General features: G+C 37.1%; 1 protein-coding gene across 1 annotated transcript in view; it reads left to right on the top strand.

Moving 5' to 3' along the window:
* The window catches only part of RORB (RAR related orphan receptor B), a 139,949-nt gene extending 127,091 nt beyond the window's left edge, over positions 1 to 12,858 (top strand). The window contains exons 9-10 of the mRNA XM_085042113.1: positions 2,910 to 3,022; positions 3,504 to 12,858. Of these exons, the coding sequence (XP_084898239.1) occupies positions 2,910 to 3,022; positions 3,504 to 3,659 (269 nt within the window). The 3' untranslated portion in view covers positions 3,660 to 12,858. The remainder of the gene's footprint in view (positions 1 to 2,909; positions 3,023 to 3,503) is intronic.
* The last annotated feature ends 203 nt before the right edge of the window (positions 12,859 to 13,061 follow it).

Genomic DNA, 13,061 nt, shown 5'->3' with positions numbered 1-13,061 from the left:
GTTGGCTTCTGGGAAAACTAGATGGAATCAAAATTCTGATTAATTTCTGCAGTTCTGCATAAGTCCTTTTAGTTTGCAACCAAGAGGATACATGGAGTGTCTCCTATTCCTTTAACTAAAAAGAAATTTTAAAAAACAGAAGTGTTTGGTGCTTGCAGACTGCTTATTTCTGTAGCCTGTGAGCATGTCTAAGTACTCATAAGACACAAGAAGAAAGAAATGATGGGCTGCAGCAACATATGCCTGAGTGATAGCAATCTTTCTTCCATAAAAAACCTGCAAATTTGGATTGTGTAAGTAACTGCTGTTTCAGCTGGGCTGCTACATTTGAGAGTGGGGAGACAGAGAAAATAGTCCAGAATGAACTGACATTGAAATTTGCCATTTATTTTCTTACAAAAATAGTAACAGTAAATCATAGAGAAAGAAATATTTCCTTCCACACTAGATGTTATGGTTCTCTCACAATAGAGAGTTTCATCACATGAACACATGTAAAAATTTTAAAATAAAGCAGTGCTTCACAGAAGTACCTGCACCAGTCCTTTCATCAACTAATATGAGCTTACAAAGATTGCCTGTTGGAAGTAATCATATTCAGGTTTCTTTTCTACAGAATTCACCACCTGAAAGGTGATTCTTGTGGCCTTGATGTCAATATTTAGGCAGTTTACAGGAACCATTGGGAGTAAGGGGCCTAAAAACATCAACGACTAACATCAATCAGTAGTTTCACAAAGTTGCAAAGCCCAGTGTCATTTTTTATCTAATTCAGAGCACAAATCTGGATTTTCCATTTAATGGTGGGCATAACCACACTGCTTGAAGGTGATTCTCTAATTGATTTCTGTTTTCAGAAGCTAAAACACTGTATGACTCCAGTAAAGATTGCAGAGGCATCTCTACCTGCAAACATGCAGAAGAGCCATGTGGTAAGACAGGGACATGTCTACCCCCATGTGCCTCTCCTGAAATTCTGGCTGGCCATGTTCCTTCTTTCCATCTTCCTTTTTGCAAAAGCAGATCTTGTAAGCTGTCTCTCATCTTATTTCCTGCACTGCTCTCTAGCTTAGTGGACTGTGCAGTCTTCAAAGATACACAAGCTCAAAACCCAAGAGGAAAAGTACATTATTTGAGTTGCTGCTTCTTTATATGTGGTCATTGATCTATTGACTTTTCCCTGCACTTTTTTGAATACAGCTAGAGTTACCTTGAAATTCCAGCCAAATTTACAGACAGTGTTCAGGTGGTAGAAGCCACATTTTGGGAGACAAACTTAACATCAGTTTTAAAAGTTTTACCTAGAATTTTCATGAATTTTGGAACTCTCGCGTAATATGCAGCATGCTTCATGACAGTGAGTGATAAACCTGTCCTTCAACCACCTCAGTCTATTTTTCAGCTTATCCTTGTGACAGAAAGATAAACGTTTAAGGATTGGTCTCTGTGATAGATCTTTCTAGCTCCAGTCTGCCACAATAGGCATTAACTTACTCTATTGAAAGACCAAGTTTTGCAATAGCATAAAGTTTGGCATCTAACCTGTGAAGTTTAAATATTACTGTGTGCTTATTACACAATAATGTAGAAAGTGCACATGCTCTCAGCTAATTCTGTTTCTGTGGCCACTGATGGCACAGGATCCATTGGCTTACCTTCTGGGAACATGATTATCTAAGATTTGCAAACTACTATTTTCTTTTCCTGATCCTCCATTAAGTAGCTGAGGTTTGGTTTTGTCTCTTTTCACAGTACTTGACAGTCAGCTCTTTTCATGCACCCCTGCCAAGGACAGTCAGAGAAATGGCAGAATTGTGCTCATCTTGTGATGAAACACTGTTTAATTCTGGCCTGTGTGGCATGTGTGCTCATTGAAGTGGTTCACTTAAATAATTTTTTTAGCTTATTTTAGTGATGGATGAAAGAAAAGTGAAAGGGTTTTTCCTGAACTTTTGAATTGGTACATGAAGACTCATGCCTGAGGTAAAAGAAGTTTTCTTATTTCCTGTTTGGATGCCAAAATCTATAGCCAAGAATTGGTCTGGATTGAGGGAGTCAAAAACCAGTTTGCAGTATGGGAAAACAGAATGTTCAGTGGTGGTACAAGCACACAGCATTAATCAGTTTGGATTGTCTTGGGGTCTGCTACTTCTCTTTCTGTGTGTTTGTCTCCAGAACTTAAGACTTGTGAAAATGCAGATCTTAAGGACAACCTCCTGCACCTGGGGTTTGAGTCCAACAGAAGCCAAATAGGTTCTAAAATAACTATGTCTGTAGCTGTTATTCTTCCAGATAATCTTACATTTTGTGTTGTTTAAAAAGCGAACATTTTTAAATAATGAGAAATTTGCAGTTTACAATTCTTTTGAATTATTAAAGAAATTCTTTTGAAGGAAGCAATTTCTTTTTATTATATTTTGTCACAAAATGATAGCCTAGTGAATAATGAGATACAGTTTAATGTTTAAATAATTATATTCTCTTATTTTCAAAGAACTGTTTTGATCAGTATGTTTATTATTTATACATTAAGACACTGAGATAACATGACATGTTTATCACCTAGCCAGTATGAAATCAGAACACTGATTGTTCCAACAGAGAATAATAAAATGGTTGAGCCATGTTTCATTTCTATTCCCATCTTTATCCCTAACATCCTGTTTTAAACAAAGATATGCAGAGCCAGCACTGTGTTCTTGTATGTTTTGTATATGTTAATTAAGTGCTCAGGTGATCCTTTAATGGGTTAAGACACTTTGACTCTTAAACCATGTCTTAATTACCATGGAGTCTTTCCTCGTGAGAATTACAATTCCTGTGAATCCTTGCCAGCAGAGTACCCTGTGTGCACCATGGGCATGCCCCACACTTGTGCATTCTTTACCTCCTGTTTTCCTTTTCCTCAGATCGAGCCTGGTTAATAGAGCCAAGGAAGGTCCAGAAGCTTCAGGAGAAGATTTACTTTGCACTTCAACATGTTATCCAGAAGAACCACCTCGATGAGGAGACATTGACAAAGGTAAGTGCTTAAAATTAAATGCCAAGCACTCCTCAAACATGACTGGTCTGGTTTTTGCAGCCATTTCTGGATGTATTGCCATGTTAGTGTAAGCTAAAGTAATGCATTGTGTGCTTGCCATGCGTAGCAGATTAGCTTGCTTGGCTCTTCTCCTTGTTTCTTCTTACTCCATTTTTTGTTCAATATACCAATAATTTTAATTCATACCCTGTAAAGAATGAGACTGCCATAAAAAATACTTGTTGGGGGTGTTGCTTGTTAAATGCATTTTTGGCCTTTGGTTAAAACTTTGGGGGCAGTTGTTTTTAGGTTATTATGGTAAGAACAATGTCTGGTCCTTTGGATGGGTTTTGATGAAACTTAGAGCCTAGCTTTCAGTTACTCAGCAAAGTGCTAACATAGTTCATTTTGGGAAGTGTAATTTATGCAAAATTTGCTTCCACCTTCCTCCTTGTTTTTTTTTTGTTTTAATGTCTTACAGTTAATAGCCAAGATACCAACAATTACTGCACTTTGCAACTTGCACGGAGAGAAACTGCAGGTATTTAAGCAATCTCATCCAGACATAGTGAACACACTGTTTCCTCCATTATACAAGGAGCTTTTCAATCCAGACTCAACCACTGGCTGCAAGTGAAGGGGATAATAGAATTTTCACGTAGTCATGGAATGCATCACTAGTAAGACAAAAAGAAATGTTTTCATGAAGAAATTATTAAAAATGTCACTACTGCAACACTAGGAATGTCCTGCACCTAATAGAATTATTTTTCACCGCTACAGTTTGAAGAATGTAAATATGCAACTCTGAGTGGGGATGTCTTTTTTTCTCTTTTGTTTACTTTTTCTTTTTTTTTTCTCCTTTTTTTTTCTTTTTTGAACTGACAATGAATATACAAATATAGGACACTGGGTGTTACCTTTTTTTTAATTTACTTTTATTGGGGGATGTTTTGGGAGACAACTGTTCCTAGAATTTTATTGTAGATATACATGATAATAGAGCAGTACTTTGCAGTATTACTCTTGCTGTTTATTGTTCGAATATAATTTAAGAAAATTCCACTAATTAGACTGCCTAGTTCTATGTTTTTAGATAGTTTAATGCATGTGGAAATTTGTAGCTGTCTTGGAAATGATGGTGCATATATGGAAGACACACACACATACCTATGTACATACATATATGTATGTATGTGTGTATGTATTATATGCATACCTGCTGTAACTTAAAAATCACATGCCTACATTTAAAGGATGCTCAACCCAGCTGTCACGTATTTCTTACTCTCCAAGTAATGTATTAGATTTACTTTGGGCAATCAAGATTTGCTTTGCCAGAGTCAAATTGTCAGCTGCCAGTGTGTAATGACAGGATCACTCCTGAGATATGTGTAATGTGGTGCATGTGTGCTGTGTGTAAATCAAACATCAGGAATGTATCAATGGTGCAAAAGCCTTGTCTGGATGGTTTTAGTGAAGAGAGGAATAGATTGGGGTTTATTTTATTTTCTCACTGTTACAGGAATAGAACATATATAAAAGTGAACCAAGTAAGACCTGATCTCCATAAAGTATCTGAAACATGGAGTCAAAATGTAGACAATCCCATATGGACATTTTTCTGATTTCACACATGATTTTGTTTTATATATACTGCTTTGAAAAGTAGCTTGCAGTCTTGGTTTGTTTTTTGCTGAACTCGTTAGAAAGATAGGTTGTAAACTCAGTGAAAACCATAACAAGTCTAAAATGTATCTCTGAAGAGGAAGGAAAGGAGGGAAGGGGGAAAGTCAAAAGTGAGTGAAGTCCATGGTTAAAAAGGACAGCGTAATTATCACTGTTTCTGACAGTCATCATCTAGATGGGACTGATGGGTTCCATTACACACATACATCTGTGTATGGTTTAAACACATGCATATATGTATGTATATATCTGTATGTATATAAATGTGTATATGTATGCATATATAGGATTTACTTTAGATGCATTTCAGGAGTGAAGCAAAGGATTGGAGCTTTCTTGTCGTCTGTCTCTAAGTTGACTGTATGTGCATTTGCTTGCAAAACCAAAGGCAAACACAGAGGGGAGTAGAAGGCTGCCATGGACTTAATCTTGTGGATTAATTAGGTTTAATTAGCAGACATTATTAATGCGTTTGCATTCTGCCGGTAATACAAAACTCAGACATTTTAGCTATGAAAGAGGGATTCTGTTTCTGCTGCATCTCTCTTTACCACCACTTTTACACAGCGTGAACTTTTTCAGAGAAGACTCCTCCTGGAATGCCAGCAGAGGGCACAGAGCAGAAACAAGAAAAAGCAGGCAATAGAGAAGAAAGGAACTGGAGGCAGGATCACAAGCAGATGCGTTTCTTTATTTCAAACCATGCAGAAGCCAGTGCAATCTGAGGCAGGGCAGGGGAAGCATGCTGGCAGGGAGGCCAAAGGACCTGCCTGTTTGCCAGGCTCATGGTGGGGCAGTGTCACAGGGAGCCCTTAGGGACACAGATGGACTTCAGGGTGGGTGAAGAAACATGGTCTGTTGTAGTGACAACATAATGCCTTGTGCAACTCTGGTATCAGTCTTCTCTTTTCTGCGTGAGAAAATAATTCACAGGCTATTTCAAGTACTTCATGGAGATCTCCCTTGCCTTCCATCAGTTGGTTTGCAAGTTTGCATATGTATTTTGGGGCAGAATCAAGTCTAGAGAATATCACAGTTTGTTCTATTTTAGCAATGCCAGAACAGGTACAAGCGTACAGACTCCCAGCCAATCAATGTTTCTCTGTAGGTCCATTACAACTTAGAAAAAAGAAAAAAATCTGCTCAGCAAATTCAGTTGTGCCAAGAATTTTGTTGCAAATGTGGCATACTCTTCAAAATTGCTTAATCCTGCTGAATGCAATTACTAAAGCACCTTTTTTGCTCCAAATTCAGACCACATTTCTCTAGTGATTACGTTAAAATGTCTTCAAGTAACATAATGAAACATTGCTCTTGATGCTTCTTCATACAACTCTAACTTTAAGACTGACATGCCTTTATAAGATGATTTACCTGTTTGCAGCCCTTTTTGCATGGCAAATCCAAGAAAAGGATTCTGAATTTCAAATATTTCTAACATCAAAAAAAACTTAATGAACTGTGTCTACGTAGTGTTTGTGTAGATTGATCGGGGAAAAATCTATTCAAACTGAACTATTCAAACTCCCCTCAGTTTTAACTGCAGGGGATTCATGGTCTCCTTGTCTTTCCCAACACAAGAACACACACATATTGTTTAAAATACTTTATAAATTCTTTTTCAGTATATCAGAAGTATATATTTAGCCAACACATAGAATCACAGAATCAGAATAAGTGGTAAATGCTACTGTTCATAGTGCTGCTTAATAAAGAGGTTTGTCATGTTTATAAATAGTCCTTCACCATTGTGTGTTACATCTTGAATATGTTGTTCTCCTCTCAAATAAGCTAATCGCTCCTTGTGATTTTTGAATTACTTCTCAGGCAAGATAACTAAATGGAGATCACCAGTGAAAAAGAAACTAATCATTATCTTAAAGGCTTTTAATCCTTAAAGCACTATTCTTATATCACTACAATGTCATGACCTTTTCAATCAGTAATGATTACAATCATGTTTTAAAGGTGTGGAAATGAAAGAAAAAAGGTTAAGTGACTTGTCAGAGACCTAAAAGGTAGCAATATCTTTGTTTTTAGGAATAAATAGATAGTTTAGGAATAAAAATGGATTCTTGCCTTTTTTCCTAAAAATTCTAATACTCTGGCATACAAGATCATCATTGCCATTGGTAGGCAATAACCTCTACCAAGAATTTCAAATATTGACAAATTTTTGTTATTATTTGTACGGAATTTGAGCAAATAGCACTGTTGTTTATTTGGAAAATGAAAATTAATTTTCAAACTTTATTTATTTATGGAACTGTGCTGTGGTAACTGTAATTATATTCTATTTAATTTTCTGTCATTTGTGCCCTTCATTGACTGGGTATAGAACAACACATGCTACAGGCTGGATTTTTGTGATTAGTTTTGCCTACATGGTCATTTACATTCAAAATTTCAAATTCGTGATATTGGATTTCACATGTTCAAGTTAACCATAGACTTTAAAATAGCATCAATTTTAGTAAATAACTTAATAATTCACAATATTAGTCTTCATTTTAGTTTGTTTTGGCTTTCAGTAGTCCGCAATAGAACCTGAAGCTTTTCAATGAAGTCCCTAAAACTAGAATTTGTCACATCTTCTTTCTATAGTAACTGAATGTTTGTTGATTTTTTAGTGACAAGCTTTTCAAGTGAGACACATTTTTTAATGATTATTTAACCTGGGACCTATAACAAAAGGATATTTAAAGCATATATTTAAAGCATGCATTGAATCTACTACTTCTAGCATGGCTCTCTGATAATTCAACCATATTGCTCTAAATTACCCTTGGCATTGAGGAAGCAGATGTACAGTGTCCATTATACTACCACAAAGACTTTATTTTGCTGTAAATATCACTCTTGCCTGCTCTTTATATAGAGAATTAATTCCAAGATTCATATTTCCTTCTAATGGAAATTGCTAGAAAAGAATCTTCTTAGTGGAAGGCACCTCAGTTGAGCAAACTTGTTTCCAAAAGCAATATATATTTTTGATTGGCTTGTGATAGGCAGCATTTAGAAATTGATTCTGCAAGTTTTCAGACACTGGGCTCTCACTAGAGTCACTAAAAATTGAGTCATTTCAGCACCAAAGAGAAGGTTCTCAACCCATCACAAGATTGGAGGCCCTTGGCATTAAGAAGTCGCCCCTGAGCTTTGCTGAGCAGAAGACAGATGTCATACTTGTATTAGAATGCTTTGGCTTCGTGCTTTGTGGTGTTCATGTCAGCTCAGTTTCACAGTGGTCAGTTTATTCTCCTGTTGCACCTTGGGCACCAGTGCTGTTTCAACACCTGTGCTGGGTTATGGTGCTGCAGGTGGAGCAGCTACCAGACCTGCCCATGAAGATGAGCTTTATTGTGCGATTTAATTCGTTCAGTTTCACGGTAGCAGCTTGCATGGGTGTGTGTTTCCCTTTGGGACAGTTTGCAGGATTTCTGATGTAACAGCTTCTACACAAAGAGAATGCAAAGCTGCTCATATGTGCTAGCCTCTCAGCCTCCCACCACCAGGCTGTGCCAGCTTCTCTGAGATTGCAGCAGTCTCAAAATTGGTCAGGCAGTTTAGTTAGAGGTGTGCAGCTGATGGCTTCTTTCCTGTTGACTCTGCCACCCGTCTGAAGCTGTGCTTCAAAGGTCATGTGAAAGATGTTCAGGCTTCCCCACTCCTCCTCCCTCCTGACTCTGCATTGATTATGCTGTTTCCAGAAGAGCTAAGGTCCAGGCTGGAAGGTGGTTCCTATTTTCTGTCATTGTCTTTTGGATATCTTAGGAATATCTCACGTAAGACCAAACTGAAACATGGAAGATTTTTTTTATCCAATTCATTATGTGTAAGGATGTATTAAATGGAACCCTGAGACAGAACAGCTTGCTTTTCCCTGTCCATAAAATAGTAGTGTATTTGCACCTACCAGTCCGTCCCAGCACCTTCTGCCTCCACTGTAGAAATTCAGTCCTATCTCTGACATCCATTGGGAACAGTGTGTTGGAGGCCCCATCCTCTTCTTTACTCTTTAAGTTTCACGCTTCGTAAATGACAATCACTGCTTGATGCAAATGTTGCACTCTATGCCACTCAGGGATGTTTCATTACTAAACATAACCATAAATATAACAGTGATAATATGGAAGAGAATGTTAGAGGCTTTGAAGGGCGTGGGTTGAGCTGCCCAAGTGAACACGACCCAGACAAGGCTTTCAAGCCAATGATTAGAAGTCACACTGGTATAAACTGAATTCACTGTCAGCATTTCCTCAGCTTGATATGACTTTGCCTGTTGTTTCACAATCAGCAGAGTCCTGCAGACCCATCAGCTCATGATGTTAAAGTCCTTTTGGGCACAAAATGCAAATGAACTTTGTACCAATTACTGAATTTAGACAACTGACAAAGTTTAAAAGTACTCAGTTTATGTACCATTAATGTGAGCTCATACTCAAACTTGCTGCAGGCATGTAGGAGGAAAGGTTAAGACATGGAATAAGCAATAGTATGTCAGCAGTGGCAAGAGCACCAAGCTCCGACATGGAGAAGTGACTGTAAAGAACAAGTAGACATGAGCAAGTGGCTAACAGCTACCATTTTCTCTCAGGGATGCACCAAATCACAGCTAGCCGACGACTCTGTGGCAATACTTCTCCATGGTACAATCAGTCCCTTTCTCACATCAAAAAAACATTACCCCACTTTATACTGTGCTAGTGAAAAGTACTCCCTCTTCCTAGAGTTTTGAAATGTGCTTATCCCTAGCTTTACACCACGTTTTCTTTTGTTGTAAGAACACACACAGAAGGATAAATTGCAGTGGATTATATTGCCAGTCACTAAGTTAATTCCATGTCTTCAACCAAGAGGTTTTCCTCAGCTCTGAATATGATCATTGCTCCTATTATCACAGTGAGTATGTATGTTTCTCAACTCCCTTCATCCTCTGAACTCACTCCACCTAGAAGACTGATGGACAGCTTCAGGAGGTAGAGAGGTCAGCATTCCTATGCATCAAGACTTTCACAATCATATTCTTTACCAACCATTCCATTGCAACTTTTATTTTGATCTTTCAGGTTGCTAGGAGCCATGTCCAAGTGACTGAAGTTCTTGGCAGTGTGATACCTTCCCATTAAAAAGTTCAGTCTTATGGTCAGAGGACCTTGCCTCTCTCTCCTTTTCATTTTACTCCTAGCTCCTAGGAGTGGTAAATGATTCATCTTCATCTTTCTCAAAATTGATCTGTACTTGCAAGCTGCAAGGGCAGTTCCACCCAGATGGTAGGAAGCAAGCTTCTTCCTTTTCTTCCTTCATGTTCTCACTAAGTTGTGTTGTCCCTGCATGCATTGTCCCTGCACATGTTGTCCCTGCATGACTGTGTGACAGTGAGCCCAGCATCCCAGTAATTACCATTCAACAAGGTGTTTGCAGCTATAAAAGCCACTTGTCTATGTAGTCTGCAGACAGAAGTCATTGTGAAGAGGCCTAAAACTTCTACAGTGGTAGCTCATAGATCAGTAACTCTCCTAAAAAGGTAGGCTGGATGTCCAGTGACATTGCAGCTGTGTCCCTATCCTCCAAATGACTCTTGCATTTCATTTCTCTTGAGAGGGTAAGGCAATGAACAAAATGCTCTGGAAAAGAAGTATTTCCTGGGTGTTACTGCAGGCAGCGAGGATAATACTGCTCACAGTGAGTTCAGTAACATGATGTACTATATTTGCATAATTTCATCATCCTCACAATTCAAGCACAGCACATGGGGAAAGTGAAAGAAAACATCATTGGATATAGCAGCAATAAGTAAATTGTAAGTGTTTCTTTGTAATTGTACTTGCAGAAATGGTTTGCTTTGCACGTGGTCTTCTGTACAATAACATAAAAGAAAAAATTCAGCTAATGTAGATATCACAGTGATTTTGCATATTTTTTGATTTGTTGGATATAGCTGCTAATTTGTGAATGAAGAAACTGCTGTTGAGAAAAATTTTTGTGCTTCAAGAAAATGCTGAGGTCCTTGTTTATGACTATACATTGACAGCAGTAAAATATGTTCAATATAAGACTCTGTCTGGAGAGAATTTTAAAAAATGTCTCCTAGTTTTCAATGTTAGGAACACATTGGCCCCTTATTCGGGCAACAAGAATGCAACTGCATTGAAACACAAGCAGGAGCAGATGGTTAACCACCAAGAACAGGAGAGAAGAGGCTTTACGTTGATGACTGTTCAGATAAAACCAGCTTATTAAAAAAAAAAAAAGAAAAAAAGGAAAAAAAAAAAAGCACTTATACTTGTCTTGATTAGACACGCAGCTTAATAAGTCCAAGTAACTACATTAGGCTGTTGACTTTGGGGATTCAGATTCAGATGCACTACATTTGTGGTTTTTTTAATGTGTCACTTCAATGTCAGAATCAGGCAAAAAAAGGTGTTTTGTTGTTAGTAAAAAAAGCTAATAATCATTTAACCCTACGGAGTGTGGACCACACATTCTCGTGCAGTAAATGGGGATTTATTCGTGCACTTATTTTTAAAAAGCCACTGAGTAGCACAGCCGGTGAACTAGCCATGATAGTCTTTGCCTCTTGTGTGACTGCCATGTGACCTCTAGGACACTCTGGGGAGCGGCTCTGTGATTGTACTTGTGGCAACAAATAAAGCACAACTGAACTCTCAGCTGTTACCAACACTCAGCTAAATCAAATACACTGGGTGTTTTGAGATTTATGCTAATCGCTATGAGATAATTCCCATGTTAAACTAATTGCTTCGGTCGTAATGAATGGATGATATAAATAATATAGGAATCATAATAGCAACAAAATCCCTTATTTTACAGCTGCACTCTCTGCCTCATTTGATTAACACTAAAGAACTTACTTAAAAACTAAACAAACAAAACAAGAAGAAAGAAACCTGAGTATGTATTGTAGAAATGTAGAAGACAAATAAAATATTTTTTCATATGTAATTACTTTTAATATATGCTTGTGGAAGGTCCAATACTATGTATGCTGTCTCTGTAATTTTTGCTGTAAATAACTTGGGACAGTGAATACACTGATTTTTTCTATGTCTCTGTTTAAACATAAGACTTTGTAATGTTGGGTTTGTTTTTTTTTAAGAGGAAAAACATCAAAGAGCAAATTATGTACTTGCTTCCTGTAAGTGTAATGTACTCTTCAGTTTTTATGGAAACTGATTGTAATAGATAAAGCCTTTTGACCAGCCGTTGATATTTAGTGTATGCTTCTGTTCGTAACTGGGAAAAAAAATGTGGGATTGTCAGTGAAACATGATCCCAGCAAGTCTGTACAGTGAGTACTATAATAATTCCTGCAGACTGTGTTTGACTAATACAATTGGAGAAAAGTTGTTCAAGCAAAAAAGGTTTCCGTATGGCATATGGCTTTTATGAATCCTTCTGACATGACTTATATTAATAGAAACATTTCTCTCTTTCCAATGAGCAGAATATTTTTGTATGCCTTTAATTTCTTATTTAAATTTGAGGTCAGGTCACTCATTAGCTGTAATCTGAAGCCATAACTGATCTTCACCAAATGCATGTTTTAAAGATCGCAGTGGAAAAAAAGAAACTATGTCCAATTTATGAACAGTAATGCAGGCAGGAGCATAAATAACAAGTAAAGTATTTAGATGCTTTTCTGGCATCCAAATGTGACTTTAATGGCTAGTATTTTGTGATTACCAATTTATAAAAAAATAAAAACATAATTAAGATAGATATTTAGATTTAAATGAAGCTTTTTAATATTTTTGAAATATCCCTGAAGATGCTTTTAGGATTATGAGAAGAAGTGATTTTTCATATACTTCCCACTTTCAAATATCTAATGTTTTTATCCTATTTCCAGTTCATTTTGTTAGAGTGAAATGAGATGTTAAGACCCAGGATCCAAGCCCTGAACTATTTGGTGCTTGGCTGTAGTTGTATTGTTGTAAATCAATTTAATTTGAATTTTAGGGGTGTGTTGTTTTTTATTTGGTAAGCATGTTTACCACTGTTGGTAACACACAAGAGTTGCATTGCCTGTCAAGAAGTATGATAATAAACAATATTACAAAATACTGAGTAAGACTCAAAATTAATCACGCTCAAAAGACAAATAAAAATTCCTTTCTAAAATCAAATGCCTCGTAGAGTCAACAGTGATTTTTTTGTTGTTGTTTGGTTTTTTGTTTGGGTAAGCTTAATTGTGTAATAACTGTGATGTGTCTTAACTGGCTTGAAGATGCAAAAAGCAAAACTGCAAATGAATGATGATGTACTGGGTAAAAATCTGGCTCCATTGAAACCAGCAGCAAACCCTTCACTGATTTCAACAGTGCCAGGA

Source organism: Lichenostomus cassidix, chromosome Z, assembly GCF_008360975.1.
Source record: "Lichenostomus cassidix isolate B80296 chromosome Z, HeHo_3.0, whole genome shotgun sequence".
Classification (NCBI taxonomy): Eukaryota; Metazoa; Chordata; class Aves; order Passeriformes; family Meliphagidae; genus Lichenostomus; species Lichenostomus cassidix.
The sequence above is the reverse complement of the archived record's forward strand: the minus strand, read 5'-3'. Positions and strand labels throughout refer to the sequence as shown.